The sequence below is a fragment of the Hyposmocoma kahamanoa genome, unplaced genomic scaffold (genome assembly GCF_003589595.1).
Source record: "Hyposmocoma kahamanoa isolate Upper Pololo Valley unplaced genomic scaffold, ASM358959v1 79, whole genome shotgun sequence".
Classification (NCBI taxonomy): Eukaryota; Metazoa; Arthropoda; class Insecta; order Lepidoptera; family Cosmopterigidae; genus Hyposmocoma; species Hyposmocoma kahamanoa.
This window is the reverse complement of record NW_020653993.1, coordinates 9,583,346-9,606,741: the sequence shown is the minus strand read 5'-3', so window position 1 is coordinate 9,606,741 and position 23,396 is coordinate 9,583,346. Positions and strand designations below refer to the sequence as shown.

At 36.4% G+C, this 23,396-nt stretch overlaps 1 protein-coding gene across 1 annotated transcript in view; it reads right to left on the bottom strand.

The window, feature by feature from the left end:
- LOC113233679 (ribosomal protein S6 kinase alpha-4-like) overlaps positions 1 to 23,396 on the bottom strand; it is a 175,878-nt gene that overhangs the window by 87,620 nt on the left and 64,862 nt on the right. Inside the window, exons 5-6 of the mRNA XM_026468854.1 lie at positions 10,521 to 10,636; positions 9,512 to 9,700 (exon numbers count right to left, since the gene is read on the bottom strand). Coding sequence (XP_026324639.1) covers positions 9,512 to 9,700; positions 10,521 to 10,636 — 305 coding nt within the window. The remainder of the gene's footprint in view (positions 1 to 9,511; positions 9,701 to 10,520; positions 10,637 to 23,396) is intronic.

Sequence of the window (23,396 nt, the reverse complement as noted above, 5' to 3'; positions counted from 1 at the left end):
CCAATTGTGAACCGTGTGAAGTACACATTTAGTATGAAAATAGAAAAAACAAATTCGAATATTATCTTATCTTAAAAAATCCGCAGTAGCGTAATGGTTTAACTTACAGCTTTTGAAACAGAGGCCGTGGTTTCGAATCCGGACCTCTGAGTTTCTCGGAATTTATATGCGAAATTTAAATCCAAATACAAAATGAGCTTTTCTGTGAAGAAAAACAACGCGATAAAACCTGCAGTCGAAGAAGATTCACAACTCTCGAAAAACGTGTGAAGTCTCCAACCCCCATAAGGCCACAGTGGAGGACTAGAGTAGTAGGACGCATAAAAGGGTTCATGATGATGATTTTTTCTCACATATCTTAAGTCTTTTGAAAAATTTCAGACGTAAAATTATTTTGGGTGAAAATTGTATAATTTGTTCTTTGTTAAACCTTTTTAGTATTGCCATTTGTTGATTTCCTACTGGTAACAAGCATACATTGGTTACTTGCGAGAAAAGCCTACTAAGACTAGTACAATAATCAATGTATTAATTATAGTAATCGAGAAAAAAAATCGCGTATATTTGTTTTTTTTTTCCAAACAAACCAAAACCTTTCGTCACTGCTAACGGACCTGTTAAAAGTCCGAAACGTCGGTTTGTTAAAAAAAAAAACAATTTACGATATTTAGATTCGACAAAATAGGTTCATTTCCTATGTGTATAAGCGAACACCTAATCCAGTAGTTATACGATTTGTAATTTTTGATCAAAATAGGCCTTGTGGAAAACTATACTGTCTTTAACGTTTTTATACATCATGACACAAAAAAGTTCTAACGGGAGTCCCGTCAAATAACGCAACCGCCATTTTTATGATACAAACCATATCAATAAGTGTTATACACACTTAGATAGCACCAAAATTAGCACAAACACTGTCGCAAGCATGTAGGTCACGGTCTGCGAGTAACAGAGACAGGTTATACGGATTTTAACACGCGCACGAAAGAGACAGGTAGCTGTGTACAGGTTTGGTATGAAACGAATTTATCTAAATCACAGCCCTGAGGCTTCAAGTGCAACATGGTAGAAGTGCTGTGTAGGTAAATGAGAAGATACGCCCCAGTATAATAAAAAGGTATTTGTTCCTTAATTATAAGTGATACAAACTGTATTGATAAGTTTCTATAATAAACCTATGACAAAAAGATATAATTCATCAGAAAGTGATTTAAAAGAATTGAGGCGTGACTGGTAAGCAAAACTGACGAATCTTTTTAAGACGAGACGATCAAGTCTTGCGCCTGGTGGTAAGAGACACGGCTGTCCATGAAAGGATTATCACATCGTGTTCTTAGTTTTAGAAAGTTTTCATTTATATATTTATTTAGAGGTAGTTAACCATCTTAAGCACCTTGTAACTTCTTCTTACCGTGTCGATATTTTTGTTTTGGAATTATATAGTTAGTAATAAAATACCATCTCAGTCAGCCAGTGACCATGTTTGCTTAAAAAAGTAACTATACGCGATTTAAATCCAAAAAAATAGTTTCATGGTCACCATAGTCCTCATTAGAGTGGTACTTGACTATGAACTCTCATACTCATTCATAGGAGTGGAGGAGGCGCAGGTTTGTCGGGAGCGTAGCAGGTGGAGGTCTATGATCTACTTCGACTGGAGACAGGCGTGATGATATATGAGTACGTATGTATTTAACTAAATTTTTGAATCTATTTAGATTCAATTAAGAATTCGCCAAATTCCTCTTGACCACAGCCTAGACATGGAGCTAAGATAGGATCTACAGTGGAACGAGCTCGCCCAGAAGATGCCTATTCAGTCGCACCTTAAAGATGCTCGGGTCGTATGTGCTCGGAAACACAGTAGCAGGCAGGGAATTCCATTCCTGGGTTGTGCGCATAATATAAGACGATGAAAGGCCGTTAGTACGCCTGAAGGGAATATCGACCAAGAAGGATGATACGTCTGGATGTCTGATGGTACAAAGGAGCGGGCGGGATGAGCTGATGGAACTCGTGGGCACACTCATTAAAATATATTTTGTAAAAACCGACAGACAGGCAAATTTGCGCTGGGCCCAGCTATGAAATTTTCTTTCAGTGAAGTAATCAATAAAGATCAGTCGCCAAATGTTGTTAGCAACATTATTTATACTCATCTGTCCTAGTCTCAGGTGCGCGATATGCGTTTTCACCTTTAGCTCCAATAAGCAAGCGTTGGCTCTCGTCCAACCAAATTTCGGTCCATGCGCCATTTTGTTTAAAAAAATCCGCGACAGAACGGCAACGCCGCGTTGGCTGGTTCGGAAACTTACTCTACTTCAAGAAAAGGTTTATACTTTTTGTATATGTATATCAGCTAGTGTTTCCGTAACTTTCTTTCTCTATATAAAGGTCCCGTAAACAGGATAATAATAAAACTTTTCGTGAATTGACAACCAATTAGAGTAAGTACAAAAATCCTCGCAAGAAATCTTCGGTAAAGCACCGTTCTTATATGTAAGTCAATTATAGGTATCCACATTACTCAATATATACCCAGACAAAAAATAAAATAAAAACTTTAAATATTAATAAATCCATATTATTCATTAATGCACTGAAATTTAAGGTAAATAATTATTATTATTATAAGATTGGAATACATATTTGATTGATGTAAATATGACAGTGCAATTGTATAATTAAATATCTTCATAAAAATTTAATTCAAGGATCAGTAAGAAAACCAGAGATTTCTATCCAAACCTAGAACAGAAAGAATGAGACATACATATATCTCTGTCTTTTAAAATCCAAAACAGAACGGCAACATCGCATCAGCTGATATATTTCAACGGGACTTTTTATGGTCTGACATTTTGCGATTCCGGAACGTTATTTTGTTACGTTGCATGTTAGCATGCGACCAAAACTTGAACTCGTTTTCCTTGTAGAGTTTACTGCAGTGTTTTGACAAAGTTTTATGGTTGTTGAATTGAGTTTTGAAAAATCATATTTCAAAGACTGGATATAGCTACACTCAGTGTGTAAGCGACCGGGTTTTAGCCCGTTGTTAACGATTTGGCTGGGTATTTTTTTAAATAGAGTTTAAACCCATTAACGCCTGAAATCGAGGGCAAAAACAATAAAGTTTCGTTGAAATTTAATGATATTATTACAAAATGTTTATTGCTTTCTGCTCGATTTGACTTTCTACTGAATTAATTTGCTTGAATCGATTTTCATTAAAATTGAAATGTAATGTGAAACTTTAGTAGTCAGAATCCACGGGATTGGAAAGTGGGTGGTTGTGTGGAGTTGCTTCTTTTTCGTCTCGACGCAAGAAATCTGTAGTTACGGCCGTTTGGTACTATGGATGACCTAGAGCGCAAGTTCCCAAACTTTATAACTCACCGCCCACATGGGCAAGATAAAAAAATTTCAACCACCATAAAACAAAAATCACAAGGAATAAAAATTATATATATTATGTAGTGTAGTTTATATAGACAATTCAGGTTATTTTTCAAGTGCGATGATGGTACTCCTTGGGCAGCAACAACGCCCCCCATATGCTTCTGAGGCCCCTACCTAGGCCTCTTCAGCGCCCTCTGGGGGTACGGACCACTTTGGGAAACTACGATGTAGAGACTTGAGTTTCGGGCCTAGAACTAAAAATGCATGATAACGTGATTTGACAGTTTCGAACAAATAGTAAAACGGCCGTAACTTAGGATTTCCTGCTTCGAGAGTAGGGTCCCTGTTTACTAGCTCGTCAGTACCGCGGCAATGTAAATTGAGCCTTGGCGACAACGCCGTCAGGATGGCGTGTCGTGTCTCGTAACTTTCACGCATTCATTCATATGTTCAGTACGGCGGATTAACTGAGAATTCCACGCGTGATAGTCAAGTTACTATTGTAACGAGGACGATGGTGAACACGTTTAATATTAGGGCTGTCATCCCGGGATAATATCTGCGACGGTATGTAAAAGTAACTGTAGACTATCTCAATACCTCCAATGAACACTACGCCTTTACTTTTTGGTCATTTCCTGTTATTTTTGTAAACAGCCATTTTTATTTACAAATACAATGTTCCCCAAATTTTGTGAAAAAAATAAACAAATAAAAAAAAAATTGTGGGAATAAGAATAACATATAATTTGGGCTAGTGTTCATTAGAGGTTTCGATCTGTTTCAGGGAGTGCAGAAGTCCAGTGACAATAAGGTTTTAAGTCGCTTGAAAGACGGCTGAAAAAAATTCTTGAAGGGTAAGAGCGCTGATAAAATTACAGACAAATGGGACTTGTCAACTTCATATGTTTGCGATTTAAAGCTCTGAGTGCCACTGCAACTGTTATGAGCAGGTGTGTCGTTTATCACAAGGCGCCTGACTTGTTCCATCACTTAGTACTATAGAAAAAACACATATATTATATTTTATAGGAAAGTGTAATATGTACTTCTTTTTACATACGATGTCATAGTAGACATTCTGACACATATACACATACAAAAGCTTCAATCTTATAACTCCCATGTTTTTGCGTCGATAGTCAAAAATAAAAAAAATTACTATACAATACAGTTCCTCTAACCGAACACTCAAATGCCGCCTCCCAAAAATGCGAGGACAACCCCATAACAATAAATTTTCCTCAAGACTCCATGACTTATTGTCAACCTACTCATTTTCAATTACCTACAAAAAAATACTCTACTATAAAATATTCGTAGAAATGTGAGACACATTTAATTCCATTTCTCGAGGCCCGTAAAGCAACCTTTTTGCGAACATCGGCATAAAAAATGTAGGCTACGAAAATAATCATCAACAATAAAAAGACAAAGTCATCAATATCTGCCACATTATTAGTAGGTGTTAGCAGTACTGTCAAAATTCACCAATGTAGATGAAACCTTGCATTGTTTTGAAACGTGTGGCGAGCGTTCTCGCTGACGGTGATTATCATATACTGTCGTAGTTGAGCTTATAGTGGTTACCAGTAGTAACGCTATGTGTATTTCACCAACGCACAAGTGACTCCGACACGATTCAAATATTGATAAACAAATATGGTTCGATGAATCATCTATGCCTCCGAATGTAGTAACTTGTAGAGCCAATCAGTTTTTTCAGCATTTGTGATGTTGTAACTTTGTCATCGCAACTTGTTACAATTGGCACTTGTTTCACTACACCATATTATTATAATTATTATTTTTTTAATGATAAAATACGTGCGGATTTGACCTATGCGATAGAAAGTGACGATGAGGTCGACTATGGAGCATGCACACCTAAATAATTCCTATTCACTTTCGCCTTGAAAAGGCCCAAGTTATAGCGTTCACGAAGTATGTCTGAAGGCAAACAATTTTTACTCGACGATAAGTTCACATCTAACCATAACATTGTAGTGTATTCCAATAGAATTGAGAGTGGACGTAAACAAACCAGTTGGGTTAAAATTCTGGAGAAATCACTTCTGGATTTTTATCTTATTTGATTTATATATTTTTATCATATTCTGGATTTATGTCCACTCTAAATTCTATTGTGATACACTATAGTGTATTCCAATAGAATTGTTTGTTTACGTCCACTCTCAATTCTATTGGAATAGACTTTACATCTACATGTAATGTTATGGTTAGATGTGTACTTATCGTCGTAGTGACACTCAGAGGAAAACTGTCACAACACAGAAAGAAGGGAACTGATACCGCATCCGTCACCCTGAGAAATAAACCTGACAAGTCCTCTGTCTTGTAGTTTCATACTCTAAAACCGTAACACAATAATGTTTGGTGGCAGAAATAGGTACCGTGGTAGTACTTCCCTGGACAAACTCTTTTACAAGGACCTCCATTGCTACAAAATGGGAACCTTAATCTGCAAAGATAATAAGGCGACCGCTGGTCACTTATTTTTACCCTACTTCAATAAAGGAGGTTCTCTTTATTTTGTGAACCGATTTTAATGACTTTTTTTCTTGGTCAGTAGTGGTACCATTTAAGTTCGAAGAAAATATTCCACGTCAACTAGGGGACGAATGACTTTTGAGGTCGGTTTTGTAGTACTCTGGACTGAGATTATGCCTTATTAAGCCAAAATTCGCTTAGTAACAAACAACGCCAGTCTGTCAAACCGCCATAATGCTGTTTCGCAACTGTTTCTAGGGAATGTTCTCGACTTTAGCAATACCCCTCACTCTAAACTCAAACCGTGAGGAGTGTTACGTACAGGTCCATAACAAAACGTGAATTTTAAAAGTGTTAACTGCCATTTGTAGACATCGCCAACAGTGCAACTGCGATGCTATTGAAAACCTTTGAAAAGCGATGGGATATAACATCTTCAAACCGGTGCTGCTTTACCCAGGGGGGTTTTTAACCAACAAACGAACTTATAGGTACAGTCTAGAACGTTCAAAATTGTGCACATTGTAAAAACCATAAATTGGAATGCGCAGAGTACATATTTTATCTAAATTTCAAGTATACGCAAGGAGTGGATACTCCACTGAAATGCTGACTTGATTAAAATAAAATGTAAAAAATCGCATTTACAAAACTTTTATTTTTAAAACGATTTAGATACTTTTCGGGTCTAAAATTGCATATATTTGTTTTTTCAAACAAACCAGGCGTGACCATGGGACCAGTAAGGAGTTCGAAATGCGAAAAAGGTTAGCCCATGTTCTGTCCAAACATTCAACAAAAAATATGTGAAAATACATATATGTGGAATACTTTAAAAAATATTGGCCAAGTAAATGGAAAAGTAATAAGCCTGCTAAAATGTTAAAAAACAAAAACGCTATATACATAACAAAACAATCAGAATAGATTGTCATAAAACGGTCAATCACTGAAGCAAGAAACAAATTAATGAACTAGATAACGTTATTTAATTTTAATTAGAATTTGATTTGATGTTATAACAAATATTACATAAAAAATGCCTTCGAAATATATAAAAGAATAAACACTTATTTCACGAGTGACGATATGCGAAAGGCTGCCGATAGCAGATAGATGCAACAAGCCGAGGATCGGGCGAAAATGGAAGAGGCCTATATCCAGCAGTGGATTGCTATAGACTGATAATGATGCTAATGATCATGTGTAGCAATGCGAAAACCTAAGAAATCTATATGAACTACCGTAGTGAAGCAATTCCTTTTTTACACATCATGAATATAGAACAAAATACAATAATTCTAGGATTTCAGATGGTGGTATTATCCACTCTGTATGTATTATTTCCTTGACGTTTAAGTAAATACACTCAGCCTAATCTGGTAATAACTAATAACATTTCAGATCTCAAATGTCTCGGTGACAAAAAAAAAATACAAGCACCATGAGTCATTGTGTAGCTTTAACTCCCTACATTTTTAAGGAGTAAGCTAACGCATACTCGGTTTATCTGATGCTCTTTATCTTTTCGGGTCACTTAGTGAGAATTGTTTTGGTTGCTTTTACATTTACGTGATTGTAACAGTTTTTTGTCGTATTGTTAAAACTTTTCACTATTTGTTACGAACGGTAAACTGTTATTTTTGCTGTAGTTAAAGCATAGTTTCCCAAAGTGGTCCATAACGCCCCCAATAGGCGCTGAAGAGTCCTGGGTGGGCGGTTGGGGCAATTGAAGGGCTGTCCAGGGGGTACTATGGCTTTTGAAAAAAAAAAAAACCTGAATGACCTATATAAACTACACTACAGATGTGTTTTTTTAACCGATATCAAAAAAGGAGGAGGTTTTCAATTCGACTGTAAGTATGTTTCGCGATAACTCCTAAATTTTTGTTGGTAAGAGGGTACCTGAAAAGTGGTCCCATTTAAATTTGAAGAAAATATTCCACCTGTAAGGGTGGCAAAATAGGGAAGGAATCCGGTTTCGCGTACTTTCCGATAACCGATTTCAATAAAACTTGGCAAATAAATGTAATTCCACGCACGGTTTTTTAGTACTCTGAACTGAGATTATAATTTTCGGCACAGCTTCATTGAAGAAGTATTCCCTCTGGATGGAGAAACTAATCAAGTGTCTATAAATGTCTCGAAGAAGAGATATCCCACGGCATCTCTCATTCCGCTGTCGGAACACCTCCCTCCTGGGCATAATCTGCCTTGGGACAGAAACTTGGAAGTCTCTAAATAGACTGCGAACCCAAGTCAGCCGAAGCAAGAGAGCATTCACAGGTACGAGTGCTCGATAGTATATCATTATTCAAGAAAATATCGACATATGTCCTCGATATATTTAATTAATCCGATATTATCGTGACATTTGGTATCGAGTGGTATCGTGCGAGTGATATTGTTGTGTTGGGAACATACATAAACTTGGATTGTCAATAATATTGTATGTGTGCGGCTAGCCATTGAGAATATAAGAGTAAGAAATACATTTGATTATTGTGTCAAAACTGGTGATTTTACTTATTTACTCTTAATAAAATTTCCTTCCTTTTATCTTTTAGAATTATTTACGATATATCGAAAATATTGATGTTTTGTACCTATATATCGCAAAATATCGATGCAACATATCAATATATCACATCGGAAAAAATATCGACTTTTTTTACATGAACACCACTATGCACAGGTGGGGTTATAAGGTCGGAGAGCGCATGCATTTATGGTGTCTCTCCCCAGACCACGGCACATCTTTGTTTTGTCTTGTCATTCGTGCCCCTACACCTGCACACGCGAGAACCTGTACAACGCCACTGATAATGGTGTCAGTCGCTGAGTACCGGTCCTCAGAAATACAAACGTCAGAGTCGACACGCGAAGAAGAAGATTTAATCAAGTGTTGTTCTCATATCGAGTTCTTAGGTTTTCGCGATTGTTACACATAGGAAATGAAACTATTTTTCCGGATTTAAATCGCGTATATTTGTTTTTTCAAACAAACCGACGTTTCGGGCCTTTACAGGTCCCATGGTCACGGTTGACTGAGGTGGTACAGTCTTCAACCAGTTATGTCTAATATTAATGCAAACCACCCTATTTTTTCACTATAGTTACAATAGTTATTAATTAAATACCTTATTTTTAATTTTACAAAGAAAACATTCCAATTTACGCTACATTAAGTTTTACAAATTATTTTATTGAATGAATTTTTATTAAGTTTAATTTATTATTAATTATTAATAGAAATTAGAATAAACTAAAACATATTAATTAGTACTGCAGTCTTATGTCTGTCTGTTGTCCTCTAATGAAAAATCCCAAACCAAAACAAATTAAAAATAAGGTATTTAATTAATAACTATTGTAACTATAGTGAAAAAATAGGGTGGTTTGCATTAATATTAGACATAACTGGTTGAAGACTGTACCACCTCAGTCAACCGTGACCATGGGACCTGTAAAGGCCCGAAACGTCGGTTTGTTTGAAAAAACAAATATACGCGATTTAAATCCGGAAAAATAGTTTCATTTCCTATGTTGTTCTCATTCTAAAAACACTTTCGAAACTACAGTAACAAGGTGTACTCACAATATCATGTCCCTGGCTTCCACTCCTGACGACTTCTGGCGCCATATATTCAATGGTTCCACAAAAGCTGTAAGCCCGAGATTCGCCACCGCAGAACTCCTTGGAGAGACCAAAGTCCGTAAGCACGATATGGCCTTCTCCGTCCAGGAGAATATTCTCCAGTTTGATGTCTCGATAGATTATGCCCAGCTGTGGAAAAATACGATAAGAATAAAGCACAGGTTTTACTAGGATCGTCCTATCAGACGCGTGATCACGTTAGGCATTTATTGGGTTGTTCATTGAAGTAAATTTATGTGGATTGTGTTTTTCAATATCACCACTGTCGCGCACGGATCTCTTCTTCTTATCATATCGATAGCATAAACTAGACTATTGTGGTCCAGAACTCAAGACATGCCGACTGTAGACCACGCGTCACTAATAGCCGCTGCCTAGTATGACCTATAACCCTCTAAGAGGGTACAGGCCAAATTCCGCCACGAAAGCCCAAAGCGTGGTGGATTTGACACGTTTTCCAGGGGCTGTGGACCTTCTTGGACATGCAGGTTTCATCACAATGTTTTCGCTTCATCGTTAGAGGTGAAGCTACTAAACATTGATAAATATGCAGAAAACGCGCGCGCAACAAACTGAAAAACAATATTATTGGAATAACAAGACGTTGTTTAAGGTGATTATACAACTTGTTTCCTTGTAACGTTCTTGGGTTCAAAACAACCCAACTATTGCAACAACCACTTTAAGTAATTAATTTGGTCATGTTGTGATTGAATCCGTCAAGTATCTTGATAGGTTACCTTGGTTAAAGTCAATATTATTCAGTATACTGTATTGCCAATACGTGTGACGTATTTGTGGTCATAAAAATAATAATTTTTCTTGTTGGAGGCACGACCATAGCAAGCTTGATATTTTGGACTGGAATTTAAATGTTAAGTCTCAAAGCTGACGCGCTCTTGACCCTGTACCTATCTGGATCGTATTAGATGTACACTGCATTCGTTACCTTGTGAAGCTGTTCAAGAGCTAGAATGATCTCGGCGATGTATATCCGAACTTCATTTTCGTGGAAATGCTCACGTTGGTACAAATGAGTGAATAGTTCACCGCCCGCTACGTAATCTGTGAACAAAGAATACGATTTAAAAATCTTCTAAGTACACATAGATACAAAATGCATTACGTAATTAGAAAAAAATTTAATTGTGTCGACCTTTATACGTCTCGGGGGCACGGGTTTATTATAAGGAAAGCATTTAAGACACAAACCCTCACAAGGGACCTATTTGGATTGGGTACTTCGCGTCTTCAAGGATATGGCGCTTTCGCTCGTGGCCTCTGCAAGAGAGACCTACGTCACAATGTTTGTGGTTAAGGAGAACATTGTTAAAATTAGCACAATGTATAAAAAAAATCACCTCAAATACAAAGTTTTCGATGAACTGAGTGTTAATTTGGATTTGGTATATTTGCCAAAAAAATTTACATCTATTAACGACATAAGTTTTATTTCTCGTAAATAGAATGAATGAAATGAATAGAAGAATAGAAAATAGATGCAAAGAAAGGGAAGCTATCTCATTTTTGTTTTAGAGTTGTGCTCATAGGTATGTTCACACCTACTGTCTATACATATCTTATCTAGATATCTATCTATCTTTCTCTTGAAAGAGAATATAGACCTGTAAAATAAGTGGCGGCGACCTGGTGGCGCCCAGGCAGCCGTGAATTTGGACACTTCTGGAAACTTTCATCAGAACTGCTATACAAGAGATACCCACCTACTGTTGGGTCATGGAAAAATGTCTATTTTGAAAACATATTTTTCCGGATATTTTCCAATATTTTTCCTGTGATTTTCCATATTTGACGTTGACACCTAGCAACGAAAACGATGGAGTCAACAATAAGTGGTGGTGGTGTAGTTGTTGGTTATTTTCGCCGTTGTGAAATCATTTTCAATCTAGTTTTTCTCTATATGGCTTTTAGCTATACAAGTTTATTTTATAATTCACGGTAAATAAAACTTCAAAAAATATTTCTAAACGTAGAACATAATAGCCTTCCAAATTATATTTTTCAAATTTTTTCAATTATTCGGAAGTTTTTCGGAAAATTAACCAACAGTATACCCACCAAGTGTCACTCTTGTTTGTTAAATGTTTTTAAAGTGGCAAAAAAGAACAATGGCTTTGGTAACAAAATACATGTAAGTACGCTTGTACTGTATTTGTTAAAGCTTCATAAGCGATACAAAAAACCTTAGACGAAAATAATGGATAGAGTTTAAAAAACGATTGTTTGCAGTTACCAGTACAACAGTAATTGTGGTACTCGTTAACAATGGAAACTAGAAATCTAATTGTGGTAGTTCCTTTGAAATGGAAGTTTGCGACGATTAAGTACAAAGATCAAGGATGGGTGCATGTGAGAAAAGTATCGTCATGGTAACATTAGCCCTTTATACTTTGAACATAGAGTTGAATTTAAACAGTGCCACACAAAACACAAAAACAAGTGGGTTCCAGGTTTTTGAAGATAGATATCGGCATTGGAAAGGTATTCAATTAAAAAAAATTGTCCATAAATCACAATGCCGCGAAGTAACCACCGAGAGTGGCCGAGAAAGCATCGAGCTGTCTCGATTAAACAACAGAGCAAGCGAGCGATTATGGAAACAATAAAGAATTGCGAGTATTATCTAACAAAGGCTTATTTCCGAATCAAATATGAGAAGCAATGATGTAAGACGAATTCCATGAAACCCTTTTCCACTAGTACACAACTGTGATGGCGTATTAATAAGTTAGCACATAAGATATATTGTTTTCACAGTTCGTGATTGACACTCGTTGAAAAGGCATTAAAATATGAAATAAAAATTACACCAGAAAAACGTCCCGAACGAGTGCGGTCTTGCTCACATACCCGCGACCGAGACACGTTGGATAGAGACAGCAACAATATTGTAACAAACGCTATGTCCATGTTAAAATAGTTAATCTCTTCAGCCAATTAACAAGAAGTACGGACAGTCATTGACAATGCTCTAATAAAATAAAATTTAAACAATCAACTTCATACCCATTTCTTTGTCCTATTACAAAAAAAAGGATAATGGCGAATTTAGGCTACGCCATTTAACTTGAATGTTAAGTGTAAAAGGACGATGTTCCATTAGCCGTATCAGAGACTGCAAATTTACATGGACATTTCCAGCGAATATGAAACTATATTCTTCAGCAGTCTCGAAAAACACACATAATAAGACTGTTGAAATAGTGATTTCTGTTCGCCTGGTATGTTCATGTAATTTTGCGTCTGCGGTACTCCTAGTGAATCCCACGAACTTATGGGCTATCCATCTATTTTCTCCAAATAGCAAGATAAACCATAAACCCACGAGTTCAATTCGGATTAAGAACAACATACGAATTAAATTGTTTTTTTTTAAACAACTAATGATCAAGTTTGTTTTTAAAATGATAACGATTTACGTAGTACAAGTTTCTGAACGTTATCAACAAATTACAGCCTGCATCCATGTATAAACACAAAAGAAACGCACGAAAACGGACTGGCCTTGCGAATGCGATGAGATGATAATCGACAATAGAGTGAGTAATCATAATAAACTAAATATTGCACTGGGGCCGCACGATTTTAGGGTCCGACTGAAGATTCGGCTTCGGAAAATGACAGTTGCATATTCGGCTATATACTAACTGAGAAGAGAGAGTGCAGCTGGCAAGCAATAGTAGAATAACCGAAAATTATCCAAAATAATTGAGTCAGGCCCGATCGAAGCGACGAATAATCGTGCAATACCGAGACTAATTTAAATCGATAATTCGTAAGATTATCGAAGTTGTATTGACTAATCCACCGAAAGGCAGCAATAAACTTTTAAATTCTGTTACTTGAAAATTAGTTAATTAAGTTTTATAGGATTATAGTTAGAATAGTCAAGTTGGAAATTTAAAAACTTGAGATAACATTTTACTTAATGAAATATTGAAATTGAACGTTTGTGTTATTTAGCGTTAGAATACAAAGTCTAAAGTTATTTCACATTCAGCGATCAGAATCGGTTTCAGCGTTATCCGAAGGGCTGACCAAACCTTCGGCTTCGGCTGACGAATTGACCTTCAGTCGGACTCTAGATCGCAGATGTAGGTCGAACCTAGTCTTTGACCCACTTGTTGAGTATTCTTTAGTATAGGTGAGGTTATTTTCAGACTACTCGGATGTGAAAGTGAATGCTGGTCTATTTATGATTACATGAAAGTTTCTATTCTCAGTTTTGTTTTGTTACTAGAACGTGTATGTGCTACATTTAGCTTTGTGCTGCTGGTTATAAATGTTTTAGTTGAAATTGATATTTTGATCGTGGAGTTGTCTACGACGGCTACGTCTGTAGCCACTAGTTATGTCTTTTCTTAGGCATAATACAGGTTAAGTATTTTTTTTTATGATACGAAGTGAAGCGAAGAGAGAAACGATACGACTGTCCATAACAGTTGCAGTACCACTTAGATCTTTAAATCGCAAAGATCTGAGGGGCACTGCCACTACGCTCGTCACCTTGAGACATACATAACGCACTGTTAATACAATAGTATATTAACTCAAAAAATGCATTTTTTCAGAATCGATGAAAAACTAATTACTCACTTGCAGCGAAATATTATTAAAATTTATGTATAAGTTAAAGCTTATTTATAACAGACATGTAAGAAATGTTCTACTTGAGACATAAAAGGAAAAAAATAACTTAATATTTTTTGAAACCTATTTATTAAGACTGTTTTATCCAGTATTAGTTCACAAAAAGTTTGTCTCATTTTGAGTTACATAGATTTACTTTAATTGTTTCTTACAATATTTTAACGACGGTTTTATTGATGTGTAGAAAATCAAATTTTACGTTCAGGAATAGTACAATCTTGTATTTCACATATTTTGAGTTACAACACTATTGCAACAGCAATGCGATAAGTTGACAAGTCCCATGTGCCGGTAATTAAGAGATTGGTGATTGTTGCATTTGTCGAATAGACGAACAAGGCAAATACTTTGTGACATATGCTATCTACACATGGTAATTGTTTGCCAAACATAACAAGAGCCACGTAAAATGCTACCACGTGCCGCCACAGCGATTGGAACAATCTCGTAATTAAGAAGCGACCGTTCCCTCACTAGGCCACCAGTGCTGAATTGTCGTTTTACTACACTAGAGCAAATTACATAGGTCAAATGTAGTTGGCGTAACAGATAGCAAGATAATTGCAATGAGGATATACGCTATGGTACCGCAAAAGTCTGCAGGAAGTGACAGTTATTTATCTATTTCCTGTACCTTTGGTCAATAATGTACGACATGAAACTGAATACTGTCGTAAGTCACAGTTGTGGAATTGGGTAAATACGGTTAGAAAATGTAAAACACAGACTTAACTGCAAAAAATTGTGATCCCATACCATTTTTTAAAATGCAATTTATACGAAATAATATCAGTACACGGTACTAAAAAAAAACCGATCTCAAAAGTTCATAGAATTACATCTATTTGGTACGTTATATTGCAATCGGTTACTGGAAAGTGCGCAAAACCGCATTCATCCGTTTATATAGTTTATTATTATAGTTTGCCATCCTTAGAGGGGGAACATTTCAAATTTATACGGGACCACTACTGAGGCCCCTCGCTCCTTCAACAAATAGAATCGTCAAAATTGGTTCACAAATGCCGTAGTCATCGCGTAACATACAAAAACAGAAAAAAAATATACAGTCTGATTGAGAACCTCCTCCTTTTTTAAACTCGGTTAAAGAATAGAAGAGACAGAGATGCAAGCATTAATTCATTCTCTCGCGCATGTCGCGCTTACAGAGATGCAAGCATTAATTCATTCTCTCGCGCATGTCGCGCTTTATCGTGCTAGCTCTACTGTAGGGAATTCCCTGTACTACGAGTACCAGAGAAACGGAATTCATTCTGGGGCACTTCCCAGAACACCCAGACCAATACCAAATTAGAAAAAATCATTTCCCAATTTGATCCTAACTAAACTCTATCTCTAAACTAAACAAGCATTTGTAGACAAATGGAATATCAACACAGGCATCGAGTTAAGTTCAGAAAAACCGAACAATAGGCGATTTCTTTGCGTCGCAAGCGCAGACTGCGCAGCGGTAGGGAAAAAGCATGCGTCCGGCGCGGCGGGTCAAGGCGAGATACTGTTATGAAATGCCTTCATTGCGAGAAAACCGTGCCATTGCGCGCGCTCAGTAACCTAGAGTCGGAACTGTGTTTCCGAATTTTTGTTGATAAAAATTTAGTACTTTATTGTTAATTAGTATCGTTGTAAATAGCACATTATGCGAATACATTCTTCTTTTAGTTTTGCTCAAACGAAGTTAAACGACGAAGTTGCCTAAGGGACCATTTATTCGACACGACTTTTATCGCGCTCACCCCGCGCGGTCGAAGAGCGGAGTCCGCGTTGCCACCCCGCAGCGACCGCGTGCGTCTGTCATGGCAAAATACGCTCTATTTGTTTAGGTTTTACGTTTTAATTTAAATGAGCGTTCCGGGCACGCGGGCTAGCCTTGCTTGAATTTGGTCTACGCGGCGGCCGCGCGGTAATTTTATTGCGAGGAATTTAAATGTCGTTGCATAACAAATAGAATTCAGATTCGCCATTAAGTACACGAAAGCATGGCAACTGTTTTTAAAAACAAACATTTTCGTGTAACTGGGCGCTAACGGTGTAATGCGTTTGTATAGCAATACATTATATACTGTAGCCCTGAATGGATTGACCTAAATTGTAGCTTTCGGTAAACACAGAGTGTTCTTCGTCCCGTCAATTGGTATTATTTAATGACACCAAGTCGGGTGGCCAGAGACACGCCTGTCCATAAGAGTTACAGTGTCGGTAAGAGCTTTAAATCCGAAGATCTGAGGAGTATTGCCATAACGCCAGTCACCGTGAGACATAAGTTAACAAGTCCCATGTGCCAATAACTTCTACAGAACTTCTCCGGACGAACACTTTCACAAGGAGGTTTACTGCTAATTGTTAATAGCTATGGTGATTCGTTACTTGGGAAAGAGCGCAAAAGCCAAAGTACAAAATTTATAAGACGAGTGTGATAAACAATATTTATAAACAGTTCGGTTCTTCTATTTCTTTTTTTTTCCAGCTTCTTAATCTTTCTTCTCAGGGGAATTTGCCTTAAGAATAAGTAGTAGAGTTTAAGAGTCGATACTATCTCAGCTCCAATTAAAATTGCATATCGTATACTATACGGGTTCTATTTAGTTTAATTCATTAAAAAAAAATTGGTATATGTAAACTACCTATTGAATACAGCGGTTTTCTTGTAAAATTTCGAGGTAAGTTAATGTTTTTTTCTATCATGACAATTATTAGAAATCGGTTTACACGCGCCGTGTAAACCGATGTATTCTTAATTTTACAATATATTTTTTCCAAAGTGATTCATTCAACACTTTCGCTGTTACGCGGAATCAATCAAAGCTATTTGATTTTGATTTTGTATCAACTACTTAATCAAAGTGACGATATCAAGTGTAATTTGGTTACCTACGAAATAAAGATTATATGAGTTTGAAATCACAAACAAATGTTTCCAATAAAAAATCGAATCAAAAAATTATTTATTACATAAGTAAAATAAATTTACACTTGAAAACGTAATTTTTAAGCTACTGCTCTTTCACTGTGCTGACTTCCCTGAGAAGAACGAGCAAGAAAATTCAGGGGTTCAAATAAATTTGAAAAAATGCTTTAATAAATACACTTTGTTGAATCAAATTTGTGTGGAATCTAAACCCATATCGTCTTTCCATGCATATTAATCGAACACGTATTTTTTTAATTTCTTAATATGAATTTTCAATTAATAACTTTTAATGTAAGTTTTAAACTTAGCAAATGATAAATTTAATATATGCTCCGGAATCTTATTGTAAAAACGTATACAATTCCCCACAAAAGAATCGTTTACCTTAGTTAAACGAAATCGTGGTACCATGAATTTGAACTGAAATGTTATTTACTAGTTATGAGTGAAACACAATCTCAGCACAGAGTACTAAAAAAACCGACCTGAAGTCATTCATTTATTTATTTATTTATTTGCAAACAATGTAGGTACAAAAATTACATAGGTAATAAGTACATACATAACCCTTTGGGGTGCAGTAATTAATTATTATTAAACGTAATATTAAAATTGTAAAAATAAAAAATAATAGCAAAAAATAATAATAATAACATTTAGGAACTAATACATATAGGATCTTAAAATTATCATTAATAAACTTTAGATCATAGTATTACATAGACTTAAAATTACTTATCTGAAACTGGACTCTTTTAGCTTATAGGAGAGTTCATGAAGTCTCCCACATTGTAATAACATTTACTTAGCAAGAGAGACCTCAACTTGGTTTTAAACACGTTGTCACTTTCTATTTTGTTATAAATTAGTATGCATCTATATAGCGGGCTATCTCTAAACATTTCCAATCTTGGAGTTGGTAATATGAGCTTTGCGTTTCGCCGTGTGCTTTCCACGAATTCAAAAAGATCCAAATGTTGTCTTACAAACATGGCAGTTTCCAAAATGTATATAGACGGAAGAGTTAAAATTTTTTCTTTTATAAAATGTGGCCTGCATGTATCTCTCGGGCGCATATTGTTTATGAAGCGTAGGCATTTTTTTTTGTATGATAAAATTCATCCCCTAGTTTGCCACCATTAGAGGTGGAATATTGAAAATCGGTTCAAAACTCCGCAGTTATCGCGTAACATACATACAAAAAACAAAATCGTACAGACGAATTGAGACATTTTGAAGTCGGTTAAAAATTAACGCCATAATTAATATGTGTACAAACACAACACAATGGAAAACGTTTAGCGTTAAATTTTAAACCAGGACACCAATTTTACCTTGAACAAACATAAAAAATAACAAAAGTTTTCTCTTTATAATAATATTGTATATGTAAAATGAAAAATAAAAAGAAAAGAAGAAGCCAACACCAATTACAACAAATGTTAATAATTCAATGTCGGAAACTGTCTATCACTGTTAACAATACCGTGATTACATGTTGTGAAGTTTATTTTTTTTAATAATAAAAAAGCTTGAGAACGATTGCACACAAAATGGCAAAACAGTTGGGACCTACTTCTAACATTGCCGTGACCTACTAAAACAGTACGTGTCATATTAACTATACTTTTTGATGCTATGAAGAGATGGAGTGACGATTGTTTTGTATATGTAAATATGAAATGTGTTACCTAACGGCGAAGTATTATAAGGTCAGGTAGGGTAAGAGGATAATATGTCGCACTGATATTACAATAGTGTTATAACTCAAAATATGTGAAATTCAAGATTATACCATTGCCGCACGTAAAATTTTATTCTCTACTGGTCAATAAAACCGTCGTTAGAATATTGTAAAAAACAACTACTAAAAAGATGTCTATTTAACTACTTAACTCAAAATAAGACACGCTTTATGTGAGCTAGTTCTAGCCAAAATAGTCCTTATTAAAAAATTAGAAATTATTTTTATCTCTTTTATTTTTAATTTTTTTTAAATCGCAAAGATCTGAGGGGAACTGCCACTGCGCCCGTAACCCTGAGACATAAGGTGACAAATCACATGTGCCTACAATTTCACCAGCACCTTTACCTTTGAAAACCGAAACGCAGTAATGCTAACATTACTGCTTGGCGGCATAAATAGGTAAGGTGGGTCTTCCGCGGCCGCCTCTGTGTGGCCTGAGCATTACGATGTATTTGTCGAAAATGTCCAAATTGTGCTAACGTTACTATTCCCCTAAAAGATGGTGTAAAAAGAACAGTATATTTAGTTTTCTCACTATTTGTCATTTTTAGTCAAAAATTAAACAGACTACCATAAATCAATATCGATAATTATAAAAACTCCTGGTAATATAATAATTGTTATTACAGACAACTACTCCACCAGAATCGATTTAGAGAAGATCATTTCCCACATTGATCCTACCGATAATCGAATACGGAACCTCGTCCAGCGCCCATAGTGCAAACAGTCGTTACGTACGTCAATGGTATTCCCTAAGTTCAAAAACCAGTTGCGAAATGACTCTACGCTGTTTTCTTCTGCATCGAATAATATAAGTATGGTCGGTTTGCGGTAATTTTAATAAATTCCGTTTTAACACCAGTGTATTTGGTAATTGGTGTCTCGCCGCCATGTTGACTGTTTCGAGGTAGGTCATGGTCGGTAAGATGGTGAACAAAAACTGGATAGGTTAACAAGTCTTAATCGATGTTTCACGACTTTTTTAATTGTCTAATTCAAGGTTGATTATCATTAATAAGTGAACATCGAAATTGTTTGGACATACATTCTAACGCTCGACCCCCAATTGCCACGTTTCTGACGTAATGTGTTTGGCTTTTTAATAAACGTTGAAAGTAATCAAATGTACCCTTATGTCAGTAACATTAAGGTTTTAGGTTTTGAAATTTGTAGGCAGGTAATAAGATTCGTAGGGCTAGCACGACAAGGCGCGACTTGCGCGAGAATAGCCGTATCTCGCGCTTTGTCCTTTTTGACAACCCTGTAGGGCTAGCTCGACAGGGCGCGACTTGCGCGAGAGCGACGAAAAGCGTGAGATATGGCTATTCTCGCACAGGGATTTCGCGCTTTGTGTCCCTCTCGCGCAACTCGCGCCCTGTCGTGCTAGCCCTACAGGGTTGTCAAAAAGGACAAGTTTTTATTGTGTTATAAGGGTACCTTAACTTATATAAAAAAAAACGCATCAGTGTGTTAACACTGTCATCCAGGCAAAATCCTAATAATGCAAATTCTATGTCGTAAATGGTAATTCCGTTTCATAATGGATGACCTTAGTAATCCAAAGGTGTGTGAACTCTGGAGGACGAGGTTTCATTTCCCGGTACGAACAATTTGGAAAATGAAATTTTCTAAATTGATTCTGGTCTGAGTGTTCTGTCTTAAAGTCCATTCTTCTCCCCTAATTCCCTACTTTGAGACCAGGTAATTCTGTGTGGTTGTCTAGCTCTTCATTATTACAGTCATCTCAACCCAATACACGTCCTACTGCTGGACGCGGTTCTCTTCTAAAGTGATTATATTAGCCATAGTCCACCACGTTGTGAATTTTCTTCGACATGCAAATTTCAGGATTCGAACCGTCAATATCTGAATTTAAAAACCAATCGTTTTATCATGAATTGTGATAATCGAGTTCTTAGGTTTTCATTATTCTTACACATTGGATATGAAACTATTTTTAACAGATTTCAACAACGGTTCTCAGTTCGTTTGTTTTCTGTTAATGAAAGGACGAATGAATTTTTTTTTTGTGTTTATGTTACTCGATTACTTGCGACATTTTTGAACCGATTTGATGATTCTTTTTTTTTTTTTGTTTGAAAGAAGGTATATCAGAAAATATTCCACCTCTAAGGGTGGCAAACTAGGGGACGAATCCGGTTTCGCGCACTTTCGCTTTCAAATACATGTAATTCCAATAGACGGGTCAACTTTTGAGATCAGTTTTTTTAAAATAAAAAAGTTAATCAGATTTAAATCGCGTATATTTGTTTTTTTAAACAACCCAACGATGCGGGTGGTACAGACATCAACCAGTTTATTATAAACAATTTAGTAGCAGCGAACTCCTTTTGAAAGAGTTCTTTCTGCCGCCAATCAGTTAATGCGAGCATTGAAATGAATGTCTCAGGGTGATGGGCGCATTGGCACTGCCCCTAAGATCTTTGCAATTTTAAAACTCTGAGTGGCACTGCAACTGTTATGGATAGGCGTGTCGCTTACCACCAGACCTACGATTTGTTCTTCGTTAACCATTTTTTTTTGATCGCAGTAAATAGTTTCATTAAAATTGTGATAATCGTTTAGAATAACATTTTGGCCAAAAGGTACGTAACCTCTATAATGTAACCCCAATAGAGAATAGGGGCAGACCGCACAATACCATCAATACTGTGACTAATGCTCGACCGATTCGAGGTTCAGTTCTAGTACAGTCCAACCGGGTCAAGGGAACTTGCGCAAGTAAAAAATGTAGACCTTATTGCGCTAATCATTAGACACATTATTAACAAGGTGTTGTGTTGTATTGATTGAATTTCGATCGATATTTCGTTATACTGCAAATGAAATTCGTGTATTAGGTCCTTTTATAAATATGTCTACAGATTGTTAGGAAAGAGTTTTTTTTAACAGACTATAAAAAAGGAAAATGTTCTCAATTACTGTATTTTTGTTTTGCACGCATGTTATGCGATCATACGTCATTAGTAAACCGGTTTCGATGAGTGGTGACCGCATTCAAACTTGAAGAAAGCGATGAATCTGGTATAATGGATTTCTTTCAATAAAACTTGGCAAACAAATGTAACGAACATAGCGAAAGCGGGTAAGTAAACTTTTGAGGAAGAATTTTTTTATAAAAGTTACTTAATTATCCACATAAACAATAGTATATCGACTGCTGAAGACCCGTGGTTTAAACTGTGTTCTGTGTTGACTCAGGTTACGGTTCTGACGACATGAGGCAGTGGTTTCCTTCTGTACAACGGTAATGTTCCAGAAGAAGGTCGCCGAGCGTAAGAGGACCGATCCTGCTCGGTGGCGGCGTACTTTCATAGGTACCGGCGATCGCAGCGGGGGCTCCATGCGTTAGTAAGTTTGGCAGCCGCGAGGAGGATGACGGGGCGGAGTGGCCCGCTTCGTCGTGAGGAGGGGGGAAGGACGTAGCTCCTCTAAGGCGCTGGGGAGGTTCCGGTGCGCAAAGTCGATCCCGCATCCCTCCCACTAGAGCACTCGAGAAGGCCATGGGGGGTTTTGGCCCGTAGAAGTCCTAAACTAGGAAAACTTCCCCACGAAAATAAAGGGTTGTGACGATGCTGATCTCCTTCATCGTCATCCCACCATGTTATCATCCTCTTTGTGGTTCCTGACCACTTATTTTTAAATTTTGAATCGCTCTCGAATTTCCTTTTCCTTCACTATTCTTACGTACGTTTTGTCCGTCGCCACTCCTATTAAAATTCTTGACGTAAAACACAAATTACCTTCATTTCCTTATTGTAAAACTTCACGACAATTATTATTAAAATTATATAGTTATATAGGCCCTTTTGCAGTTAGTATTGGGTATTGTGTTATTTAATTTTATAGGGAGAACAATTGTACATAATTCATTTAATTATTTGTTACAGCCATTCTTATCTCCTTTTAATCATCTTTTCTGCCACTGCGCCCGTCACACTGAGGCATAAGTTGACAAGTCGCTGTATAATTTCACCAACACCCTTCAAAACCGGAACGCAGTAATGCTGACATTACGGCTTGACAATAGAAATAGGTAAGGTTACCAGTACTTCCCTGGACGAACTCTTTCACAAGGACCTTTTTCATTTTTATTTTTCTTTTTATTTTATAATATAGTATAATATATGTATAGTTTTTTATTTTATAATAGTGACGGGACGAACGAGTATGCGCCTGATGGTAAGTTACTCGCCTACTGCTACTTAAACTGTCTACTGTTTCCGATTTCCGTTCACAAGTGATTTAGTTACTTTGGGATCGGAGCAATGTATGTGTTGTTGTGATGTTGTCTAATATTTATTTATTTATTTATTAGTATACTCAAAGATTAATACAGAAATGTGAAATAATTTAGTGAGTCCAATTGCTAATGGTATTTTGCGATAGCTCCCGTTAAGGGTCATGGACTATAATCCACTAAGCGATAACACGATTAAAATTATCAATTTATT